The sequence below is a fragment of the Callospermophilus lateralis genome, chromosome 4, assembly GCF_048772815.1.
Source record: "Callospermophilus lateralis isolate mCalLat2 chromosome 4, mCalLat2.hap1, whole genome shotgun sequence".
In the NCBI taxonomy this organism is placed as follows: Eukaryota; Metazoa; Chordata; class Mammalia; order Rodentia; family Sciuridae; genus Callospermophilus; species Callospermophilus lateralis.
Genome location: NC_135308.1, coordinates 49,331,328 through 49,358,107, shown reverse-complemented (window position 1 = coordinate 49,358,107; position 26,780 = coordinate 49,331,328). Strand labels below are relative to the sequence as shown.

The following is a 26,780-nucleotide window of genomic DNA, read 5'->3' as shown; positions in this document are numbered from 1 at the left end:
TTATCCAACCTAGAGTCTAACATCTTTATTGTAACTCACATCTTTGCATATATTCAAAATGTCCTGCCTCTTTCCTGATTAAACATCAAAACCAAACCCTTGTTAAATTCAATTCTCCCCATTATCTGTCATCCTCAAATTTTGAACATAGTTGGAGAAAAGCACAGAATCATTCTAACTAGTCTCAATTTATAAATCATAATCATTAACCTCAAAAGGGCACTTAATGCTTTAGTACCCCATTTATTCTCCCATTCTCCTAAAAGATAATTTCATATTTCTTTCTGTCTCCTGAAGATACCTCTTACTTCAGCTTTACTTTCAGCCAATGCCTTTGATTCCTACTGCACTAAGAAACTGGAAGTGAGCTTCCACAACTTTCCTTGGCACATCTGCATATCTAAACCTTTGTGTTTATATATCTTGCTTACTTCCCTGGTCTATGAAAAAATTCATCTGGAATCCTATCTAAGGCCAATACCTTCACTTGTGCATAAAATTACATCCTCTGTTACCTTCTTAAAGAAATCATTCAACAATTCCTTTCTCTTTTCATCATAAATTTCAAAATTCCTTCTGAATTCTCAACATAAACTCTAAAATACAGGAGAGCTTGGAATGATGTATTTCAAGCCATGACAGAAAATAAATTTCAACCAAGATTGCTATATTCAACAAAACTATCCTTCAGAATTGAAAAAAAAATCGTCCAATATGATCAGAAACTAAAAGTACATGATCACTATATCAATACTACAGAAAATACTTAAATACTACACACAAAAGAAATAAAAAATGAACTCTAGAGCTCACAAGTGGACAATCTTATTTAAAAAGTAGATAAGCAAATGAGAAAAAGGACCAAATTAAACATTAGATACAAATCAAAATGGCAGGAATTAACTAACACCTCTCTATAATAATACTGAAAGTAAATCATCCATTCTTCACTTAAAAGACATGGGTTGGCAGAATGAATTTTTTAAAAAAAGCCAAGACCAAAGTATATGGTGTTTGCAAGAGACTTGCCTTAGAGGCAAAGACAGTCACGGGCTGAATGAAAATGAAAGGATGGAAACTGATATACCATGTAAATGAAGCCTGAAAACAAAAAGGATTAGCTACTCTGGTATGTGACAAAGCAGACTTCAAGCCAAAATTAATCAGAAGAGACAAAAATGGTTATTTCATACTGGCAAGGGGAACAATCCAACAAGAAGGTATAATGATAATAAATATTTATGCTCAAAACATTGGTGCAGGGCTGGGGGTGTGGCTCAAGCGGTAGTACGCTCGCCTGGCATGCGTGTGGCCTGCGTTTGATACTCCGCACCACATACAAACAAAGATGTTGTGTCTGCCGAAAACTAAAAAATAAATATTAAAATTCTCTCTCTTTTTTTCTCTCTCTCTTTAAAAAAAAAAAAACACATTGGTGCACCTAATTACATAAAAAAGATACATGACTTACTGACTCAGATAGACACTAGTATAATACTGAGTGATTTCAACATACCTCTCTCACCAATAGATAGGTCATTCTGACATATAAATTCAGTAAAGATTCTTCAAACCGAAAAATTATTATAAATAAAAGACTTAACAGACAGCTATAGAATATTCTATCCAATAACAACAGCCAAATTCACTTTCTTCTCAGCTTCTCATGAAACCTTCTCTAAAACAGATCAGTTCAGGCCACAAGCCAACTGAGTAAATACCTAACATAACTTCCAGTATCTTATCTGATAATATTGGAATGAAATTACAAATCAACATCAAAAAAACTATATGGAGCTTGAATAATACACTCTTAAAAGATGAATGGATGATAGAAGAAGTCAGAGGAAAAATTTTTAAATTCTTAGAATCAAACAAGAATAGTGATACAACATACCAGAACCCATTACCTCTGGAACATTATGAAGGACGTTCTAAGAAGAAAGTTTGTAACTATCAGTGCCTACATGAGAAAATCAGAAAAATCCCAGATAATAAACTAACGATGCATCTTAAAGCCCTTGGAAAACAAGAATAAACTGATTCCAAAATAAGTAGAAGGAAGGCAATAATTAAGATCAGAGCTAAAATCAATGAAACAGGGAATTAAAAAAAAAAAAAAGAAATCCAAAGCATCTATGAATCCTAGAATTGATTCTTTGAAAAGACATACTACTAACTTTTTTTATGCTTCCATTTATCTTTTTAGAAGTCTCTTTTTTATGGAAGTATACTCTATTGCTAGAGATGGAACCAGGTGAACTATATCCCTATCTCCCCTACCGCCTGCAATAATTTTCTTAAAAATTCAAAACCAATTAAATTCTTTTTTTTTTTAAAGAGAGAGAGAGAGAAAGAGAAGAGAAGAGAGAATTTTTTAATATTTATTTTTCAGTTTTCGGCAGACACAACATCTTTATTTTATTTTTATGTGGTGCTGAAGATCGAACCCAGCACCCTGGCGCATGCCAGGCAAGCATGTTACCACTTGAGCCACATCCCCAGCCACAATTAAACTCTTTCTAAAAATTTTTTTTAGTTGTAGATGAACACGATATCTTTACTTTATTTGCTTATTTTTATGTGGTACTGGGGATCGAACCCAGTGCTTCACGCATGCTAGGCAAGCGCTCTACCACTTTTAAACCACACCCCTGGCCCCTAAAACTCTTTAAAAACTCTTGCTAAACAATTCAATAATTCTTTACTCAAATGTGTTAAGTTCTTTCATGCCTCAATACATTTACAGTTTCCTACTAGACTGTAAGATCTACAAGAATAGAAACTATGTCTTTCTTATAGTTACACACCCAGCACAGTTTTTATAACATAAGAGGCACTCAAAATATGATGAGTGTGGGTTGGATGAATTCCAATATTAACTCCTTTATCATTTACCTTTTACTTGTGAGATAGCCCAAGAAACCATAATAAAAATTAAATCTTCCTGGAAAATATTTAAAACAAGGTGCAGGAGTGTAGCTCAGAGGCAGAACACTAGGCTAACAAGTACAACGCCTGAGTTGGATAGTCAACAGAGAGGACCAGGGAAGAAGAGGAGAGGAAGGTGAAAGAGGGGAGAAAAGGAGGAGGAAGAGGCTCAATCCAAATATAAGCTCTCAAAAATGAATTTCTGAATTATATTATGAATCCTTTTATTATTCAAAACCTACTCTAATCACCATTAACTCTCCCAATTGGCTTCAAACCACTCTTATTACATTAATTCAGATAACCTGGATCATCCTTGACAGCCTCCAACAAATCCATCAATAAATTCTGCTGATTTCATCTTCAAAATAAACTCCAAATCTGTCCATTTCTCTCCTATTTCTACTGCCATCTCCTTAATCCAAGCTACCATCTTCTTTCACCTTGCAGATCCTTGCAAAAACCTGCAAAGTTGTTTCTGTTTCATTCTTGTTTAATTGCAATTTATTCTTCATACACAGACCAAGAAAAAAAAAGAATTTTTAATGCAAATCTAATCCTGCTATTTCCTTTCTTTCTTTTTTTTTTTTGTGGGGGGGGGCAGGGGAGTGGGTTTTACTGGGGATTGAACTCAGGTGCACTCGACCACTGAGCCACATCCCCAGCCCTATTTTGTATTTTATCGAGAGACAGGATCTCATTGAGTTGCTTAGCGCCTCGCTGGTGCTGAGACAGCTTTGAACTCTGGGTCCTCCCGCCCAGCAGCGGGGATTACAGGTGTGCACCACTGCGCTTAGCCTGGTATTTCTTTCTAAAACCATTTCATGACTTCCCATTACAACTAAGATAAAAACCCAATTCTAACTTCTGGCCTATGTAAATCTCCCCAGCTTCATCTGTGTAACTCTTATTCATTACACTCTAGACTCTAGTTACACTGGACTTCAGTTCCTCAAATTTATCAATTTTTTTCATGCCTCAAGACATTTACACAGGTAGTCTGTTGTGTCACTTTAAAAAAAAAAAAAAAAAAAAAAAAAGCTCTTGGCCTAGCTGACTCTCAATCCATGTTTTAGATTCTGTATAAATACTTCCTCAAAAGCCTTCCATTCTCACACATCCTCCAGCTCTAACCCCCAGCAATGTAGATCAGGCAGCCCTTGTTATAATCTCTCATTTTCTTCCTACTGTGTATCAATTTGAAATTATAACTTTATTTTGATGATCGTTAGTGGTATATCTCAATTATGAGACTGAAAGCTCCATAAGATGGAGCCTGTGTCCTCACTGATAGCTCTAGTACCAAGCTAGGCACATGAATACTAAATGAATGAATCTCAAGAAGAAATATCACCATCATCAGAGTGTTGGTGCATTGCCAGTTTAAATAAACACGAATTCAACATAGTTCTTGAACACTGGTCAGAGCGATTAGACGAAAGAAATTAAATGGATAAGTATAGGAAAAAGAAGAACTTAAACTAGCACTATTTTGCTGATGATAAGATTCTATATCTAGAAGACCCAAAAAACTCCACCAGAAAACTTCAAGAACTAGTAAATGAATTCAGCAAAGTAGCAGGATATAAAATCAACACCCATAAATCAAAGGCATTTCTGTATATCAGTGAAAAATCCTCTGAGAAGGAAATGAGGAAACTACCCCATTTACAATATCCTTTAAAAAAATAAATAAATCCTTTAAAATATAAATAAAATACTTGGAAATCAACTTTAACAAGAGGTGAAAGATCTATACAATGAAAACTACAGAACCCTAAAGAGAGAAATCAAAGAAGACCTTCAAAGATGAAAAGATCTATCTTGCACTTGGATAGGAAAAATTAATATTATCAAAATGACCATACTATCAAAAGCACTATACAGGTTTAATGCAATTCTGATCAAAATCCCAATGGCATTCCTCATAGAAATAGAAAAAGCAATCATGAAATTCATCTGGAAAAATAAGAGACCCAGAATAGCTAAAGCAATTCTCAGCAGGAAGAGCGAAGCAGGAAGCATCACTATACCATAACTTAAACTATACTACAGAACGATAGTAACAAAAACAGCACAGTATTGGCATCAAAACAGGCCAGTGGACCAATGGTACAGAACAGAGGACACAGAGACTAACCCACAAAATTATAATTACCTTATATTAGACAAAGGTGCCAAAAACATGCACTGGAGAAAAGATAGCATCTTCAACAAATGGTGCTAGGAAAACTGGAAATCCATATCCAACAAAGTTAAATTAAACCCCTGTCTCTCACCATGCACAAAACTTAACTCAAAATGGATCAAGGACCTAGGAATTAAACCAGAGACTCTGGCTCTAATCTTCATCATGTGAGTTAGGCCCCAACTTCCTTAATAAGACTCCTATAGCACAAGAATTAAAACCAAGAATCAATAAATGAGATGGAATCAAAACTAAAAAGTTTTTTTCTCATTAAAAGAAACAATTTGTGAGGTAAACAGAGAGCCTGCATCCTGGGAGCAAATTTTTACCCGTTACACATCAGATAGAGCACTAATCTCTAGGGTATATAAAGAACTCAAAGGCTAAACACCGAAAAACAAATAACCCAATCAACAAATGGGCCAAGGACCTGAACAGACACCTCTCAGAAGAGGATATACAATCAATCAACAAACATATGAAAAAATGCTCATCATCTCTAGCAATCAGAGAAATGCAAATCAAAACTACTTTAAGATATCATCTCTCTCCAGTCAGAATGGCAGCTATTATGAAGACAAACAACAAAAAGTGGTGGCGAGGATATGGGGGAAAAGATACACTCATACACTGCTGGTGGGACTGCAAATTGGTGCAGCCAATATGGAAAGCAGTATGTAGATTCCTTGGAAATCTGGGAATGGAACCACCATTTGACCCAGCTATCCTGGACTATACCCAAAAGATTTAAAAACAGCATACTACAAGGACACAGCCACATCAATGCCCTTCAGTGGATGAATGAATTTTTAAAAAGTGGCATATATACACAGTGGAATTTTACTCAACATTAAAAAAGAACAAAATCATGGCATTTGCAGGTAAATGAATGGCATTGGAGAAGATAATGCTAAGTGAAATTAGCCAATCCCCCAAAAACAAATGTTGAATGTTTTCTCTGATATAAGGAGACTGACTCATAATGGGGTAGGGAGGGAGAGCATGGGAGGATTAGATTAATTCTACATAGGGAAGAGGAGTGGGAGGGAAAGGGAGGGGGCAAGGGATTAGCAAGGACGGTGGAATGTGATGGACATCATTATACAAAGTACATGTATGAAGACTTGAATTAGGTGTCAACATACTTTATATATAAACATGATATGAAAAAATATGGTATATATGTGTATTAAGAATTGTAATGCAAAAAAGTACATGTAGAAAGGCATAAATTGGCATGAACATACTTTATATACAGAGATACGAAAAACTGTGCTCTATATGTGTAATAAGAATTGTAATGCATTCTACTGCTGTCATGTATTTTTAAAAAAATAAAATCAATCAACCAATCAATAAATAAGTAAATAAACATGAATTAATAAGCTGGGTGTGGTGGTACAATCTGTAATCCCAAGCAACTTGGGAGGTTGAGGCAGCATGATCTTTAGTTCAAGGCTAGCCTAAGTAACTTGGGCAAGACTGTCACAAAATAAAATTTTTAAAAACGGCTGGGGGGTGTAGCTCAGAATTAGAATGCTTGCCTAGCACAGCAAGGCCCTGGATTCAATCCCTAGTACCACATACACACACACATGCCAAAAAAAAAAAAAAAAAACAACTTAGACTTACAATATCTAGCTGTATATTTCCTTGATACCAGGCACATAAATGGATCATCATAAGTTTAATAAAATGGTGAAAGAAAGATATAATTAGCCACATAAATTTACATTGTTTCCCACTGTCTTCATCAAAGTTCAGCATTCCCTTTTTTTTTTAATTTATCATTTTTTATTAAAGCACTAGAACTATACACAGGAGTTGGTTCTTTTTGACAAAATCATATGCAGCATTCCCTTTTAACTTACTCTCTAGTTATTGATCTCTCCACACTTATTATCACATATAGCTCCTGGCCCATTGCTCCCAGCAGAAAATTTCATTCAAATATCTATTCATTAAACAAATATTTGCTGAGCCTTTAGTCTAGTCAAAGTATTCAGTATAAAGCAATGACCAAAGAGGAAGTCTCTGTTCTCAAGGCGCTTATATTGTTAAAATAAATATTTAAATTCAAGAGATGATACTATGTAGGAAAAGCAGACAGGTGAGTGGATAGAAAGTAATACACCGTGGTTAAAAATATGCTGTCTTATTGTGGGGAGTTAGGGAAGGTCTCTTTGATAACATGACATATGGGCAGAGACCCAAAGGGAATGAGTAGCAAGCCAACTAAGAAAGGCAATCGAACAGAGAATAGAAATAGAAATAGGCTCCAAGACACTAGTGTGCTCAGTGTGTGTAAGAAGAAAAGGTCTGTAACAACTAAATAATGATAAAAGTAGAAGAAGAGCATCCAAAGAGGAAAGCAGAGACAAGATCACACAGAACCTCAGAAATGGGGGTACAGATTTTGGTTTTTAAAATTCCAAGCAAGTTTGAAAGACACTAAAGGTTTTCTGAACACAAGTTTTCAACTTAAGTATGAAAATAATTAGTCTGGCCTCCGTGCTGGTGTGAGGGGCAAAAGCAGAAACCAGGAGATTAGTCTGGATATTATAAGATTCCAAGCCAGAGATGACAGTGATTTTGAAGCAGTAAGCAGTAGTCAATATTCTGGATACATGTGGAAGACAGAATCGTTAGATGGACTGAATGTGGAGTATAAGAGAAAGATAAAGAATCAAGGATGATACCTCTTTGAGCCTACACAAGTACAAAGGTAGAATTACTCTTATGGTTTGTATCTTAAATGTTCCCTAAAGGTCATGTGTTAAAGGCTTTATCTTCAGTTAGTGGTGATACTGGAGTCAGAGGAACCTTTAGGAGGTGGGGCCTAGAGGAAGAAAGGTCACTGGGAACATGCCCTTGAAGGAGACACTGGGCCTCTGGCCCCTCCCCTCTTTCATTCCTGGCTACCAGGAGGTGAGAGCCTCCTCCCCTATACATTTCTGCCATGATGTACTATGCTACCACAGACCCAAAGCAATGTGGTCAAGTGACTATGGACTGAAACCTCTGAAACTGTGAGCCAAAATAAATCTTTCCTCCTTTGAAGTTGATTATCTCAGGTATTTTAATCACAGCAATGAAAAGCTGACAAACACAACTAACACTTATTCCCATTCTCCACTAAAAGGTACCAGGTAACTAGGCTAGAACAATAAGAGACTAGAACATCTTGTGGTGGCCAGAAGTAAATAAAAAGGATGAGACACATCAAAAGGACACAAGAGCCAGACATTCCCAAACTTGGAACAATTGAAGCACCAAAAAAAAATTAATTAATATCAACAAATTATTTAACCCATATAGTAAAGTAATCTGATTCTTAAAAGAATAAATAAATAAATGGAAAGGAGAAAAGACTATCCGTTATAGTAGAATGCCAATTGATAAATGTTAAAAAAATGGAATTAGCAAATATATTTGCCAACCAACAAAGCGAATATTTCAGGTGAAAACCATCATGCTAAATCAATAGGTAAAAATTTCATAAAAAACAGGATGTTTGAATGACCTCAAAGTATGTCACCACTTTATAATTAGATAGAAAATAATAATTTTACATGGCAAAAAAACGCTTAAACTGAGTAATCAAAATTAATATCACATACAATAGAACAGAGATATTACATACATCCTGATATGATGCACTGAGGAGAACATATCCCCTCTGTGGTATTTTTTTTTTTTTTAATTTTTTTAGTTTTAGGAGGACACAATATCTTTATTTTTATGTGGTATTGAGAATCAAACCCAGTGCCTCACGCATGCTAGGCAAGCTTGCTACCACTTGAGCCACATCCCCAGCCCCCCTCTGTGGTATTTTTAAGATCATGATAAAACACAGAACAATCTCAAAGTAATGGGTATTCTATGAAATAAATGATCTGTATACGTCAAAATTGCCAAGGTCATGAAAGATAAGGACTGTGGAGACTAAAGAGAAATGAAAATTAAAAGAACAATCTACATATGATCTTAGATTATGTAGTACACCAGGAAAAGTCTTTTTTTTCTTCTAATATAAAAAACATCAGTAATACAATTAGTGAGATTTGAATTATACCTTTGAATTAGACAATGGTACTTTGTGCTAACTGATTTGATTATTCTCATGTATAAGAATGTCCTCATTTTAAAGAAACACACACAAAAAATCAGAAGTTAAGTTAGCACTATGTCTACAACTTATCTGGGAAACAAAAGGTTCTAAAGAAAATACCTCCTTCTTTGAGGTCCTACTGAAACTCCATGTATTTCTACTATAATACCTAAAATGCTTCATTTTACTTACTGGTAGGGAAAAAAAAAAAACAAAACAGGCCTTGAGAGATTGAGAAACTTACCCAAAGTAAAAGTTATTATATGATAGATCAGGTCTTAAAACCACATCTCTCTGACTTATAGCTAGAATATTGTTAAATCATAAGATAGAATGCTGAGTAAATGCTTACTGAGTAATTATACTGATGTTTTTATTTTTCAAAAGTACTCACATAATGATAGACATAAACAGCCTAATCACCAACTCGTCTCTTACTATAAAATATTTTAATTATACAACTGTACAATCATAAAAGTTATATAATTGTATAATCTGTAGCATCACTTTTATAAATACTTACTTTCATGATAAGAGATAACTTAATTTGGTTTATGTAGTAAGTTGGTTGGTAGCAAATAAGGAAAAAAACAAAAGAAAAACAAACATAATCTAGAAGAGCCTGTAAGATCTAGTCCCTGCACTTTTCTAACCTCACCTCCCACATTCTCTACACCCTATGTTCTTCATCCTAAAGCACTTAGTTTCCATATATATTCCACTTGTCATATTCATACTATTTCATATATTTTGAAATAGTATGAATGACAAGTAAGCATATTCATGACAATTAAGCATGCTTTCCCCTTTCTTGGATATGTTCATTTTCACTTCTATTCCTTCTGATCAGATGTGACCCCAATCCCTGTTATTCTGATAAGCTACTCTATATCCTTTAAGACCCTTCACTGAACTTCCCAAGATAGATGCTTGCTTCCCTATTCTTCCAATACTGTGTACTTCATAATGAAACTTTTCATATTAATAAGATTTTTATTTTCATGTCTTTTAAAAATGTTTTTAGTTGTAGATGGACACTATATCTTTATTTATTTTTATGTGGTGCTGAGGATGGAACCCAGTGCCTCATGCATGCAAGACAAGTGCTCTACAAGAGCTATAACCCCAGCCCTGCATGTCCTTTTTTCACTAAATTTGAGAGAAGGAACTCTGTCATTTACTTTGGCATCTATAGCCCCTGGCACATAAATAAGTTTTTTAATCTATATATTTACAGTTTGCCATGTCACATATGAATAAGACAGAAGCATTTAAAAAATATTTCTTAAACTAATGAATATGTATGCTTTATTACACTCAAGAAGCTTTTTTCTTCATACAATAGGACAGAAAATTTAAAAATTAAGTTCAGTTAACATTGGTAACCAAAGCAATGTGTTTATCTACAAAACTGAAACAGTTATGGTTTTGAAAGGAATACCCTAACCAGCAGAGCTACATATACAAACCACTCCTTTCTCAGAATAGATGAATAAGCTGCTTTACCAACAACATAATCAAATCTCTGTTTCTCATTCATGAACAAGTTGGTTGATTATCCATTCTGAACATCCAACTTTACCTGCAGTGCTTGTTCTTGGATATCACGAAATAATTCCATATCTTTCTCAGTCATGATTTCCTGGCTCCCAAAAAGCCGCTCCTCATTTTCTTGTTTGCCATCCCAGCCATCCTGATTGTCTGCACATAAAGAAAGGACTCATATGTTATTTGCACTATCCTTAATTTAATGCATGAACTTTCAACCTGAAGACCTTAATACTATTATATAACAGAAAAAAGGACAGCATTAAATTGACTTCTAGAAAGATAGTACTCAATAAAGAATCTTTACATATTATATCTGCCTTTTAATGAACATCCTGAGTTGTCTTAAAGCTTTCAAAAATATGACATAACCAAATTTAAACATCATTAATAGATTACATTTTAACAGGCAGAACAAGGAGCATAAAATTTATTTTGAAATAGTATGAATATGACACTTTCAGTATGATTTTAATGTGTCAACATTCAAAAAGATAATCTCCAAAGTAGCTACCTTAACTGATACCAGGTAGTACTAACTCCCCTCACTTTCTGGGTGCCCTGTTAAAGCACAAACTCCACAAACCTGAGGACCACAGATGATAATCCTCTGGGTAAGTATGAAAAATTATGATAATCATCCACTAAATGATGGCTCTTCCTCAACTGGGCAAAAAAATTAGTGAAGGGAGTATTTGGGGTTATGTAGATCATTATCCTTTGCATTTGAAGATGACACTGCTGATGGCCTCATTTCCTCTTTGTATGAGTATGGCTGAAAAGACCAATCAGTGACAGTTCTTTTCAAATCGACTGCACATACAGGCTGTCTGTTATTCATTTAGTACAAGAAGAAAAAGGACAAAGACTCATTGTTGACAATATTCCCAAACTGAAAAAAAAAAAAAGTACAATCTAAAGGTACTATGTCACTTTAATGCCCCCTAGTGCATGACACATATGGATGCAGGCACAGATCTAGTACAGCACTCTGTAGCAGTGTAAAATCATGTACAAATTGTTCCTTAAAAATCTATAATTCATAAAGAAAATGACAGAGCCTACTAAAGCAAATACAACAATGCCTAAAGTTTAATGATAGTTCTCTGTATACTTTATACATTTGCTTTAACAATTTCTATTTTTAAAACTTTCCAGAAGATTCTTTTAATAATTCATCTCTAGTGCAAATGGTTAATGCAAAAATGTCTTTCATTAGGATTTGCTTTGAAATTCTTTCATTCTAAATCTAACCTAAATGGATTACATATTTTCTTAAACATGCTCAGAATGAAGCTTATCTAAAGTCTACATAAGCTGATAAAAGATATGAAAAATCTTGAAAACTTAGAGAGTAATTAGTTGATTTCCACTCTAGTGGAAAATGAATCAATAAAAGAGATAATGATGAGGATATTATCTCCTGCACTGGACCAATCAACCACTTAAATAAGCAGGAATGAAGAAGCAGTGAATACACTTACCAAAGGGACACCGGGGAGAGGGTATCAAAGTTAAGAAATTCTCCTGCAGTAAGTCAAACACTATCTTGTGATCCAAGAGTTCATCCTCATTCATCTACTTTCCTCAGAGCCCTTTCTACTTCCTTCACCTTATTAAGTACACTAAATTCAAAGCTCAGTAATGAGGCTATTTTAAGATTTAATTACCAGGACAGCTAATCAAAGTGTTCTCTGACTTACTATACCACTGAGTCCTCTCTACAGATGTTTTCTACTGTGAAAACAAGGGAACCCAGCCTAATATACAGGCAAATTGTCTGCAGCAGTGGTTTTCCCCCCCACCTTCTCTCTCCATTTAACCCATGAAAACTTCCAAATAAATAAAATGTGAAGTAGAAAAATCAGTAACCTTATCATATTTACATATATTTTAGTCTTTTCTGTATGTTCAACAGTAGTTTAACCACTTCTGGTCTTTCCAAATTCCTCCCAGGAATATAGCAAGCATCATCATGCTCATTACATGTTTCAATTAGTAATTTATGAAATGCAAATTTATCCTTAATTCGAAGTTATACCCCAAATGTCTATAGGTAGATTCTTTGTGCTTCTACCAAAATATTATAGTTTCTTTTTGCCAAAGAGTTCCAACTAGTCCACTCTGCTACTTCATCTCTAGCCTCTAATTCTGCCATAGTAAGATATAAATATGTATCTTTAACAAATTCTTATATTGTGTAATCAATTTTTTATTATCAAGTATATATCTATTCTAGATAATTAGTGTTACTCCAAACAACATACTTTTGGAATACTTTTTTGATTCTAAGTTTGTTTCAAACTTTTACCTGTGGGCCAATCTGAAGTGCTTGATTTTCTGTTGCCCTTTTTCCTGATTCTATATTGCTCAGAGTAGTCTACCACTTCCCCTCGAGCTTTCCGCCCATCAGGGGAAGGGGTGAAGAATTTGGTAAGGCCATCAATGAGCCCTTTGGTTTTCTTGTTGAACTTCAAGGGGACACTGCTATCTCTGCAGAAGTCCAAGCCATCTATTTGCTCTAAATATCCTTCTTCTGATGATGATGCTGACTGTCCGGAGAGAGTGATTTTACGTTTCCGACCCCTTCCAGGGCCAGTTCGAACTTTGCTGAAGGGACCCTTTGATCTAAAGAATCAAACATGGAAAAAACAGAACTATTAAAAAGAAATCATTATAAGGCTGAAATTTAATATACAACATAGAAAGTAACCTACAGCTTTATAAAACAATGTGCATATTGTTAAGAAAGTTCTCTAAACTATAAATAGCAAACAAATAAGAATTTTATTATTATTAGAAACATCTATTTCCAGGACACCTAGTTAATTATAGTAAAACAAATCCTAAGTCAGAAGTCCAAAAACACAAGTTCAAGTCATAATTCTGTCACTTACTAGCAATGTATCTTAGACAAATCACATTCTCTAAGTATTAGTGTCTTCATTAGTGAAATTAGAGTTGGACCACAGAATATCTAATATTCTTCCAGGTTTAAAGGACTATAATACTGTGATCTTTATACTAACTCAGAATTATCCTTTTACCTCTAAACACAAAGATGAGTTCCTCTCTAGATGTCAGAAATAAAAAGATCATTTTATAGGAAAATTAAAGCTTGATTTCTTAAGATTAAAAATACAGACTATCCATACTGGTTGTATATATTTCAGGTTGCTAATGTTCAACATTTCAGCTATATCACCTTCAAGGTAGTATTAAATATAGAAAAGGAAGGTAAAACTTTTTTGAGAGCAAACAGAGATTCATAGACCAGTTGAAAGTTTATATAATATCAATAATGAATTACTACAGAGATTTTTTTTTAAAAACCAGAATTAGCTACTCAATCTTGCCCCACATCCTCCAGAAATAGCCTATTTTCCTAGTCCACAATTTCTGATTTTTGCTAATAGATAAAAACACACTACTTTATATCAGAAGAACATGAAAATGGGACTTGGCTATCACATCAATAGGAAGTGATCCATACACTTAATACATATAAACAACTGGGAATAGATTAAGAAGAAACCTTGTAAAATACTACAATAACAAAAATTTTCTTTGCTATGTTTTTATGTGAGAAGCAATACAATACAGTGGTTAAAAGTCATGCCTTAGTACCTAGTACCAGTAATCCCATTTCAACATTTACTATATAACCTTGTGCAAGTTAACTTCCCTAGGCCTTAGTTTCCTCTTTCAAAAACCAGAAGTAACACAGTAGCTACAAATCATTGGGTTTTAGGGATAATTAAATGTATTAATGCATGTAAAGCACTTAGAATAGGCTGGTACTTTATTAAGGACTTAATAAATATTGGCCATTGTTAAATATAATTACAACAATGAAAAACTTTGTTTCATAAGAAAACAAGTGAATCCTACACTATAGAGAAAGCCCTATCCTTTTCTCCCCTCACCTTGCCACAAGTACAACTTACACCGTGTTTTGTTTCTTTAACCTGTTTTTTGGACGTCCTATTGGATTAGCATAGCGCCGTTTTATCTGTGCAGCCTTCTTTTGTAGAAGTTTTCGTCCTTTTTTCCTAGGTCGACATATTTGACATATCCACATGCCTATAAAGAAGTAAAATTCCACACAAAAATATGATAGACATAAATAATTCAAAGGTTTCAGACAGTCTTACTCAAGATCTTAATCTCTTCAGGTAAGGTCTAGCAAATAAAAATCTAATGAAAGTCCCCCAGAAAAATAAACATGAAGACATATATACACAAAATTCTAAAAAACCTAAAAAGGATTTGCATATACCCTTGATGCTTACAAATGGATGGAATCCACTAATTCTCAATTAAAAATCTCTGTTCTACAACCAGGACCCTGATATTGGTGTGATTACTATTCTGTAAACAAAAAGATGCCAGGCTTCTAAGGGTGATGGTTGTTTCCAAGTCAGAACAAGGAAAATATAAGATAACCTGGAAGATCTTACACTGTCAGAAAATAAAGAAGTGCTCAAAAAATGACAGAGGCATGTTAAAAAAGACACAGGAGTCAACCTGAAGGTATTCCCAATGGCAAATCTGGGATGATTTGAGCAATGTATGAAAGTCCAAAGGATAAAATAAATATTCATGAGTTCACAACGACAGAAATTGAATAAATAAATAAATGCAAAAAAGGGACAGTTTATCTCTACAGTAAAATTTCAACTAACAAATGTAGAAAGAATGATGGACGTAGAAAGTCACAGTATGCAGGCATCACAGTTATAAGTGGTTTAAAAAAAAAAAGCATCATTCATAGATGCTAGAATAAGTAGGAAAAGGAGAAAAACAATAAGCTTAAGGTGTTGGTCAGATTTCTTCACTGTAATCAAATGATCAAAACTGACAATATTAGCAATAATATATATCGCTATTATATACCTCTGTTATGATGCACTGAGAAGGGCACCACATCACTTGTATGAAACTGTCAAAATTCAAAATTTCTAATAATGAGAAAGCAACAAACAAACCTGACCTGAGGGACTTTCTATGAAATAACAGACCAAGGTTAAGAAAATGTAGAGGTCAAAAATGACAGTCAGGAATTATCACAGATGGAAAAAGACTAAAGTAATATGACAACTAAATGTAATGTAAGGTCCTAGATCGGGTCTTGGACCAAAAATTCAAATTAGGTCTATAGATTAGTTAACCATACTATATCAACATTAATTTCCTGGTTTTGAGAGTTACACTATGGTTCTGTAAGATAATATTAGGGAAACTAGGCAAAGAATATGATGAAGCTCTCTCTACTTCTTTTGCCACTTTTAAGTATAAAATAAATGCAAGATGTAATGTTTCTTGTTTTAAACTAGTAAAATCTCTTTTGTAGAATACACAAGATAGAAGTCCTAAGAAAACTTTCTTTATTTTGCCTTATCTCAGACTTCAAATAAATGGAAAAGGGGACTATTTATTTATTCTAATATGTATAAATTTAAGGTTTTTCAAAAGGAAACAATCAATAGAATGGCCTAATAGTAATTTCAAGTAAGGTTCTAAAGTGGCTCTATACTTGGCTATAATGTAGGGTTCAATCCTTTTCCTTCAACAGGAAAACTTTCTCCTAATCAATATTATCAAATACCCTGCGCCTATTTTACTTAAGAAACTTTTAAATCACAAAATCAGAGTTAAAATATAATTTGTGATAGAACAAAACAAGAGTAAGTGAATTTTTCTTTAAAGTAAACTATAAACATATAAGATGATATTTCATAGAAATCCATCCAAAAAGCATATAAACAAATACACTTCAAGGTATAGGAATCAAAAGAGTACAATATTAACTTGTACCCTTATGATTTGGACACTTATTTGTTTACTACTTTATGAAACTTATTTTTTTAAAAAGTTTTTTTTTTCCTTTAAATTTTAAATAAATCAGATCTCAATAGTTCTAGGCCCCTCAAAAGTGCTGATCTGCAGTGTAATCAACATGACCTAATATAATTTCATTTCCTCTTTTTAAGAGATATTTCAAGTTATTATGCAAAGTAAGTATTTTGGCCTCTAACTTTCCCTACCCTTAATGTGACAATTCTCTTCCTACTTATATAACCCCCAAAAGAATCAATTATTCTTTTATTTTAATGGTAGCTATAATGTGCTTTCAGTAACATTTCTTTATACTCTCAATTTGATTTCTGAAAGTAGTGTTCACCTTTTGGCATCCGCGTGAGTGGTGGGTCACAACACTCCATGTGAAAACCTCGGTCACATGAATCACAAAAAAGCATGTTATCCTTAGAAAAAAAAAGAAAAGATAGTTCTGCTTAAATTTATGAAACAGAGACATATCAAGATCATGACTTCATAAAACTTAGGAGGCTTCAAAGATCTCAAGAGATGAGCTACCTATAATATTATGTTCCCTTAAACATATTAACTAAGTTAAAAGTCTGATGTAGCCAAAAGTTTTGCTTCATTCCATCTTTAATGAAAAGCTACAGTTCCATTACTTTCCAATACTGGAAACAACCAGAAAAAAAGCTAACCCTGGTCTGTTTTAATAAAAAAGGAGAATGTGTTATTAGGAAGCAAACATTCCTAAATGAATGTCTTCATACTGCTCAAAGAAATTTGATGAGAATTTCCTTAAAATGGCTTAGTTCTCTACAAATTATTATTGTGATGATTTATAAATTACCTAGAAATATTCTAAGTCTAAATGAGCAAATATTCTAAACTAATGACATCTAATTTAAACAGGCTACTATTCTAAATACTACTGGATCAAGTGACTGACAAATGACCAGCCTCACTTGAATAGAAATGCCAGTTTAACATTCTACTTCTAAGTGAAATACACACATTGGAAGGCAAAGATACTCACTGCATTTTTGCCTTGATCTCTACAGGAGCTGCATGTTTTACACTCGATGCACTGCCACCGTAAGGCCTTCACTCTAACCGTTAGTTCAGGGGAAAACTTTAAACAGGATGGATGACCTAATAAAAGGGGGAAAAAATTCATGAATGAAAAACACATCAAAAATTATTTTGTAATTGTACTACAGAAATATTGTAGAAAAAGACAATTATCTTAAAATCAAAAATATATGAAAATAAGATGATTCTAGAAGCTTGCCATTAATGTTCTCATCAGTTTTATTAACACTAAATAGGATTTAGACCACCTTCCCCAAATTTGATTATAGATACACTCCAAATATAGATACCCATACAGGTATGTATATGCATACAATTATGTCCAGGCCACTTCTGAAAGAATATACAAAACCCTATCTTTATTGGTAACATTCTAAAAATTCAGTGAGAAGCATTTTGAAAGCGAAGGATTTTATATTTATATTTCCCTTTGTACCTTTTTGTGCTCTCATTTTGAAAATAATAAGTTACTTTTATGTTTTAAACTATATAATAAAAATTTGACCGTTTAAAGTAAGTTATTTGCTCATGATTTAAGGCACTTAGGCTTTAAAAAAAAAAACTATCAGGAGTTAATATGGTTGTCATAGAATATGCAGTTTTTGTTTTGTTTCTTCCTTATTGTATTCAAGTAACATCTACACTAATATTCCTTAAACTGATTATATTCCACTGATTTGACATACCATAACCCACATGATCATTTCCCTATCATTAGGTACTTGGACTATATTATCCATAAGAGTTGAGGAGAGAATTCACTATGGATTTGATTCTCAAAAATTTAAGGTAGACTATTTGCCCTCAACTCTAAAAAGATTTATCCCTCTCCCTAAAAGTTTTGCTTACTTTTCTTTGATGCGAGAAAAGGCTTGTTAAATCATCTTTTCTCTTCTTTTCTATTTCTGAAGAATTTTCTCTTTTATGAGGCAGTAAGTTAATCATCAAAACATTATTAACAATGGGGCTTGGTGGTGCCTGACTATAATTTCAGTTAGTTGGGAAGCTGGGGCAGGAGGACTACAAATTCAAAGCCATGCTGAGCAATTTATCTAGACCCTGTCTCAAAATGAATATTTATTTTTAAAAGTCTAAGGATGCCACACACTGGTAGTTTAGTTTGTCTAGCATGCTCAAGTACCTGGGTTCAGTCACTAACACTGAAGAAAATGAGCATTTCATACATAATCTTATCATCTTTTTCACATTCTACTTTTCCTTTATAAAAACTAGCTAAAAGCCTTCATATGATTGTCATTGTAGAATATGAAATTTTTGTTTTGTTTTTCTTCTTTATTGTATTCAAGTAACATCTACACTCATATTCCTTAAACTGATTATATTCCACTGATTTGACATACCATAACCCACATGACCATTTCCCTATCATTAAGGTACTTAGACTACATTACCCATAAGAGTTGAGGAAAGAATTTACTATGATGAATTATGTTAAACATATCCTTTCCTTCTTTTAAATTAATTCCTTAGAATAAATTCTTGAAAGTGAGACCAGTGAGTGAAATGAATTAAATATTTTTATAGCTTGTCAGGTTCAGATGCACTACGAAAACATTTTCAAAAAGCTGTAATACTCAATGCCACCAGTAAAGTACAAATCTTTAACCATTATTTCATCAGTTCCAAGTGGGGACTGTGTGATAACAGTTTTTTATTAATATAAAAACTGTAAAATGATAACAGTTTTTATTAGTATAAAAACTGTAAAATGATGTTTCACTGATGCTTTGATGTACGTTGCTATTATTGCTTAGGTATAAATTTTATATGGCTGACAATTCTCTCTTATGTAAACTACTAGGCAGTACTCCAGACTTTATGCTTAGAAACATAAGCTTGCTTTAAAGTTAGCATTTGGCTCCTCCTCCTCCCTCCCCAACCTTCTTTACTTTTGTACTGGGGATTTAACGCAGGGGTGCTTTACCATTGAGCTACACTCCCAAGCCTCCAGCCCCCCAACCCGGCCCCGGTCTCCCATTTTTTGAGATAGAGTCTTGCACTGAGGCTGAGGCTGGTCTTAAACTTGCAATCCTCCTGTCTCAGATTCCTGAGTCGCTGGGACTACAGGCATTATGAATATCCAGCCCTTTGCCATATGTAATGCAATTATTTCCTCCAAACGATTCTTGTACTTTTTATTTGGGATATGTTAGTTTTTAATTTAGAAAATATTAACCTTCATATATTTGATTGTCTATGCTTTTCTTCCTTGGTTGTTATAATGGCCAGTTGCCAAACTGTCTTCTAATCAATGCCTCCTTTTATAGAACCTTTTCCACACTGAATGGGATTGATCTGTGTAACCAACAGGACACTACTGAAATGACAGAATGTGACTTAAAGGCTAAGTTATAAAAGATATTACAGATTCCACCTTACTTTCTCAGATACTTGCTCAGGGGAAGCCTGTTTCAAATTGTCTCATATTGCAGACAATCATGCAGTCCTAAGAAGAGGCAGTAGCACCAACTCACCAGTTAAGTGAGCCATCATGGAAGCCTCAGGTGACCACAGCACTTAGAATTTTAACTGCAATTGGGGATATAGCTCAATAGTAGAGTATTTTTTGCCTAACATGTGCAAGGTCCTAGGTTCAATCCCAGGCAACACAAAAAGAAAAAACTTAACTGCAACCTCATTAAAGATATCAAGTCAAAACTATCAAGTTAAAGTTAAATTCCTGATCCACAGAAACAGTGTGAAATAAAAAATGTCCAGGCAGTGACAAACGCCTATAATCCCAGCATCTCAGGAGGCTGAGCAGCAGGATCCCAAATTCAAAGCCAGTCTCAGCAATTTAGAGAGACCTTGTCTCAAAAATTAAAAATGAAAGGGGCTGGGTAACTCAGTGGTTAAGTACCCCTGTGTTCAATTCCTGGTACCAAAACAAAAACAAAAACAAAAGTCTGTTTCCATTTCAACAGCAATACAGACTAATTACTTATTAGATTATTTCTTTAAAAGCTATCTCTACAGTAATAGTTTAAAAATTATGTTCTTCCATAGCTTAGAGAGAGATCTCAAATGTGCTTCTTCTTAAATGGTAAAGCCAAAACACAATACTCTGCCACCCCATTTCATCTACATCTCAACAAGAAGAGATTTGTTTTTGTTTTATACATTTGAGTTCCATAAAATTACATTTGGGGAAAGGGTTACACTAACTTAAAAAGTTTGGAAAGCACTTCATGACATAATATCTTTATTCTTTGATGATTTTATGGTTTAGATTTAAATCCATCCAGATTCATTTTGGTAAGTGAATATGGTTACCTAGCACTCAAGATCTATTCCCACCTTCTTCTAAGGCTTCTACATATTAAAAATAAAAAGCTAAAAACTATATTTCCTAGACATCTTTGCAGTGAGGCTCTAGATATGAACTGAGCCTAGCTGAATTCCAACTGGATGTATTCAAGAAATATTTGAAATGCAGAAATGAGGCAAAGATCACCTTCCTTCTACTACTGTTTTCTAAAGATAAGTGAAGCCATGAGCAAAGCCACTCTTCTCCTTCATGGCTATTCCAGAGTCAGTTAGGATAATGACCAAATTCAGTATCTCAGTACCCTATACTCAATAGTTTTGTGTTAGACTCATGCTTCCATCTGTCCCGGATAGAGTCAAACACAGTCCTCTGGTGGGTCAGTTTCTGCAGAACTGTTTCCATTTCAAGAGTCCTTAAAGCCCAGCCTAGAGCTTGACTCTTCAGCCCTTCCAACAATTTCACAAATACCTAATTCCAAAATCCCCATCCTCTTGAAGTATCATAGTGTGCCTTTGTTTTCTGGACCAAGTCCTGAAGGTTATTGATATAAGACACTGAAAATTAAGCCCATGATCAAAAATAATGCTGGTTTATTAACGCTTTTCCGTGTGAGTTCTTAAAATTCAAAGAATAACTCTGAACTAAGAAATTGGGAGGCTGCAAAATCTTTCTTAGGGCCCAGAATTTCACATTGCTCACCAAATTGCAGTGTCAACACTCTGTGTCCCCATGTGACACAAGTAAGTTTCCATCAAGAAAAACAAATCTGTTATCATCCTGGTTCTACGCATCGAGCCTGAGGCATAAATCAAGAAAGATAAGTAGTGATTATTAAAGAAACTGGCAATAACTTCAAACTGATTGCTGTGATATAAGCAGATGTTCAATAATGAAACATAAAGATCAACAGGAAAAAAATAAGTACAGTTTTATTACAAAACAACCTAAGATGTGATTTAAATTAACTGAATTAAACATTTCAGCTTTTCAAATCCCTCTCTAGTGCAGAAGTTCACCTCAGTTACCTAAACCAGAGTCAGACTGAAACATTAATTTCATAAGGATCAAAGGTATCAACTCAGTTACACATACTTCCCTCTGCTTTACCAGGCTAGTGTTAGAAGGTAAAAAGAAAATCACATACCACTATTGCCACAGTCTGCACAGGAGATGAGTTCTTCTGGCTTCTTTTCCCGGTTTTGTTCTTTTGTACCAAGACAGAAACTACAGATGGGGATTGGTTCAGCAACCGGCTGTAAAGAAAAACAATTCATTCAGTACTAGTACTTTTTTTAGTATTAATATAAAGATATTAAAATTATAGCTTTAAATTCTTATAGGAGTTATATATATAACTGAAGAATAACTATATCATACTCCTAAAATCCCAACTAAACAGGTGAGTTTTTACAAAGCCTATTTTGGCTGAGCCTTTATGAATGGTCAAAAAAATCATATGTGTTACTTGGAAACCAAAAGACTCCATATGGATTAAACAAAACAAATCCTTTCCTAAGACTGAAAAATTCTAATGAATCAAGTGTAAAAACAGTAACAGTCCCCAACAGGCATATGAACTAATAGAAAAGCAATAAGATATATACAGATAAACAATGTACAGAGGAAAACAAAGCATTATAAGAAACAGTATTTATAGCATTTATAGTTATTTATGGGAATTTAAATTCTCATTATGAGTGGGTAGAAAACAGTGGAGTAAGAATAGGAGGGTGAAGAAACAGGATAAAGTCTGATACAGAAATACCAACATGTAGGAGCATCAGAGAAAAAAAGGAGAGTAAAAAGTAAAAAATTGAGAGAAAACAGAACCAAGAAAAATAATGACACAGGAATTATAAAAAAACAGAGCAATCTACAATCAATTTGGGGAAGATACAGTATGTACTGGATTCTCATTGAAAAACAGTTGGAGAGAAATGCAAATAAAAACTAAATTCAGATTTTATCTCACTCCAGTTAGGATGGCAGCCAACAAGAATACAAATAATACTAAATGCTGGAGAGGATTTGGAGAAAAAGGAACACTTTTACACTGCTGGTGGGATTATATAAATTTGTACAATCACTATGGAAATCTGTATGGAGGTTCCTCAAAAGATTAAGAATGGAAACACCAAACAACCCAGTATTACCACTGGATCATAAAACACTCCTTGGTATTCATCCTAAAGAAATGAAGTTGGCATGATAGTGATATATGCATACCCATGTTTATAGCAACATAATCACAATAGCCAAACTATAGAATCAGCCTAGATGTGTATATGGAACTGGCCTAGGTGGATGAATGGGTAAAGAAAATGTTGTACATATACACAACGAAGTCTTATTCAGCTATGAAGAATGAAACAATGTCAACTGCAGGAAAACATTTGGAACTTGAGAACATTATGTTAAGAAAAATAAGCCAAACTCAGAAAGTCAGGGGTCATATGTTTCTTCATGTGGAAGCTAGAGAGGAAAACAGAAAATTTTTCATTTTCAATAAAAATTGAGGGGGAAATCAAGAGAGTAGAAGGGACCAAGAGGAAGGAGGACAGGAGGGAAAAGGGAACTATTGCAGAATGATATTGGCCAAATTACATGGTTCTACTGTAAACACCTATCAACATATAACAATGAATTCCATCATTATGTACAACTATAATGCACCAATAAAAAATATGGAAGAAAAATAGTTGTAGATCTCACTATAAGACAGCCCTTTTTAGTCCTTATTGAACTCAAGTTATAGAAACCAACAAAATGTCATGAGGGAACAGAAAGAAGAAGCAGACTAAAAGAGGTGGTAAAGGGTTTTAGTATTATCTAGGTATTTAAGATGGGAAAAGTTAAACCTGTTTAAATGTAGAAGAGAAGACAAACATGCTGAAGAGTTTCAAGAAACAAGAAGTAACAGGAATGAACATTTTATGCATTAAAGTCTAGAGGCTGCACTATTCATTATAGTAACCACTATAACGTAGTTTTCAATTAATTAAATTTAAATTAATTAAGATAAATTTAATTCCTCAGTCACATTAGCTTCAAGGGTCCAAGTCACATGTAGCTTGTGGCGCAACAGTACTGGACAGCATCAAAACAGAATGATTCCTATAGAAAATTCTACTGGATAACATTAGTTTAGAAAAGAGGATGGATTCTAGAACATGACTAAAGAGACTTGGCTTTGGTTGTATAAACTGGCACAGAGAAACATATTGCTTGGAGGGGGAAATAGTGGAAATGGAAAAAAGTTGAGGGTGCCGTTTCTAATAGCTTCCATTATTTCTGGAAAATAGAAATAAAGTCACCTACTAAAAGTGGGACAGGGGTTGGCTAGAGAGAACTTGAAATATGAGAAAGTGATAAATCATTCAGGAAACCTAGATGTGAGACTGGCTGGGGCCAAGAAAAGATAATGAAAACATCCCCTATCAAAATGGAAAATGGACACACATACCTCAGCCAACAAGATCAGAAAAGCCTCTGTTAACGTGGAAAATAAATTCAAAATTTGAGAGAGGAAGGTTGAGGAACTTTCTGCAAAATGGCCTCCATCTGTTCACTATAATAGAAGGCAACATCACTTTTAAAGAAAAATAGGTAAATATGGATTTGGGCCTTTACAGTGTAGAAAAATCTTAGAAGTCTGTGTACAGAGACTTTAGGGAATCAATAAGTGATGAAAAATAAAACTGTCAGTCCATAAAAGTAAGATTCCAAAGAATCATTTTACGGTGAATCCAATCAAAACAGTTTTACAACCTTCTTAGCACCTTTGAAGCTTTGGACTGACAAAAAGAGAAGCTGGGCTTCATAAACAGAAGAGGGCAGACAGACTAGAAGTACAAGGAGTTAAAGTATCATAAGAATCCAGATGAAACTAACAACAAAAATTCAGCAGGAGATGAAAGAATTGGAAAATGAGGATTGACGACTGTGGTCAGCAGAAGCATTTGTGCAGAACAATTATCTTAAACGTAATGAAAATAAAGAAAATATCTCTTCTTCCTGAGTCTCTCTCTACCACCCACTCTCTTCTTAAAACAAGTTTGAGAGTAAGGAAAAGCAGTTCTCTCAGGGAAATATGGACCAACTCAACGCAATTACCTATTAATGGTAGGTTAGAATACCTCAGTTTAAATGTTAAGCATATACTTCAACAGGGTGGTTAAAAATAGTTGGGTTCAGATAAAGAACTCTGTGTAAACTGTGATTACCATAGAGCTGGAAAAGCCTGTATTGGGATAGAAAAAACTACATAACAGACTGGGAATAGCATCACAACTCAAACTAGTTAAAATTATAGTTAGCATATTTAATAGCAAAGAACTTGGTTAATCAACTATTACTTATGAGATCATTCTACCACTTAAGAGAACAAACGTACATGGATAAAGACAAAGTGTGAAAAGCAGACCATTTTTGCTGTTCTTCAACAAAGGAAATATGTAGTAATTTAGGAGTCCATGCCTTCAAACGTGTTTTCAATGGAATGTTTTCAACCATTAAAAAATAATGAAATTACTTCATTTGTAGCCATAGGTAGAACTGGAGGGCTTTATGTTAAGTGAAATAAGTCAGGCACAGAAAGATGAATACTCCATGTCCTCACTTACATGAGGAAGCTAAAAAGTTGATCTCAGAAGTAAACAGTAGAATAGTAGTTACTAGAGCCTGGGAAGAGTGTGGAAGAGTGAGGGAAGAGAGAGAACTGGAGGAATGAGGGAATGAAGAGAACTATTAATAAGTCCAAGCATACAGTTGATGGGAGGAATAACTTCTAATGCTCTATAGTACAGCAGGATAACAATGATGTGTATTTTCAAATAGCCAGTGGGAAGGATTTGGAATGTTCTCAACACTATTGTATAAATGTATTGAGCTGGGCATGTTGACACTTGTCTGTAATCCCAACAACTCCAGAGGCTGAGGAAGGAAGATTGCAAGTTCACGACCAGCCTTAGTAACCCTGTCTCAAAAATTAAAAATAAAAAGGGCTGAGGATGTAGCTCAGTGGTAAAGTGCCTCTGGATTCAATCCCCAGTACAGGGTGGGGTACAGGGCACTGAAATGCCACACTGCATTCCATAAATGTATAATTATTATGTTATCAATAAAAAATTAAAATACACTTTAATGTCTTCATCATTGAGAACTGCACATGAAATTTCCAATGGCAAAAAAAAAAAAATGATACTGTTTAAAATCATACCGAAGAAACTCCTAGCAAAACTGTCCTTATGTATATTTCCTATAATATCACTGCTGCTAATATTTATTTTATATATAACCAATGATTCATATTAATAGGCTTTGTCTATCCCAAACCAAATATATTGAGGTCATTCAAATATATTCATTAAAGTCAGATGGGGAGAAGTAGTGATCCAGACAGACTGGCTGCCTGGTTACTTGGAGCTATGTAGCCAGTTTAACTAAATTATTCTGGCACTTAAACAAATGAACATAATCTTAGACCTTGACTATCCATGCCACAAAACAATTCTCTGATTAGTTTCAGTAATGATAACTTAAGTTTATAGTGTGAAACTTAAGTTAACGATTTATAGTGTGAAAATAAAGCTAAGAAGTAATTTCTTAAGTCAAATAAAGGCACTGGTCCAAGAATATTGAAATTGTATGGAAACAGTTTTCAGTACTACATGGCAATGTAGTCATAATCGGTTTAATCTACACACTTCCTGATGAAGATGTATTCTCTTTGACATAATAGGATCAATCATGAGAATGATAAATTTTTCAACTACCAAAATAATTGAAACCACAGAGACATT

General features: G+C 34.1%; 1 protein-coding gene across 5 annotated transcripts in view; it reads right to left on the bottom strand.

Annotated features, from left to right (window-relative positions):
• Kat6a (lysine acetyltransferase 6A) overlaps positions 1-26,780 on the bottom strand; it is a 104,422-nt gene that overhangs the window by 29,437 nt on the left and 48,205 nt on the right. For 4 of the 5 annotated variants that reach the window (XM_076853803.1, XM_076853805.1, XM_076853806.1 and 1 more), the window contains 6 exons: positions 22,124-22,232; positions 17,635-17,750; positions 16,963-17,044; positions 14,726-14,861; positions 13,090-13,406; positions 10,813-10,931 (listed from right to left, as the gene is read on the bottom strand). In XM_076853803.1, the coding sequence (XP_076709918.1) occupies positions 10,813-10,931; positions 13,090-13,406; positions 14,726-14,861; positions 16,963-17,044; positions 17,635-17,750; positions 22,124-22,232 (879 nt within the window). The remainder of the gene's footprint in view (positions 1-10,812; positions 10,932-13,089; positions 13,407-14,725; positions 14,862-16,962; positions 17,045-17,634; positions 17,751-22,123; positions 22,233-26,780) is intronic. The other variant, XM_076853807.1, reaches the window with a different exon arrangement.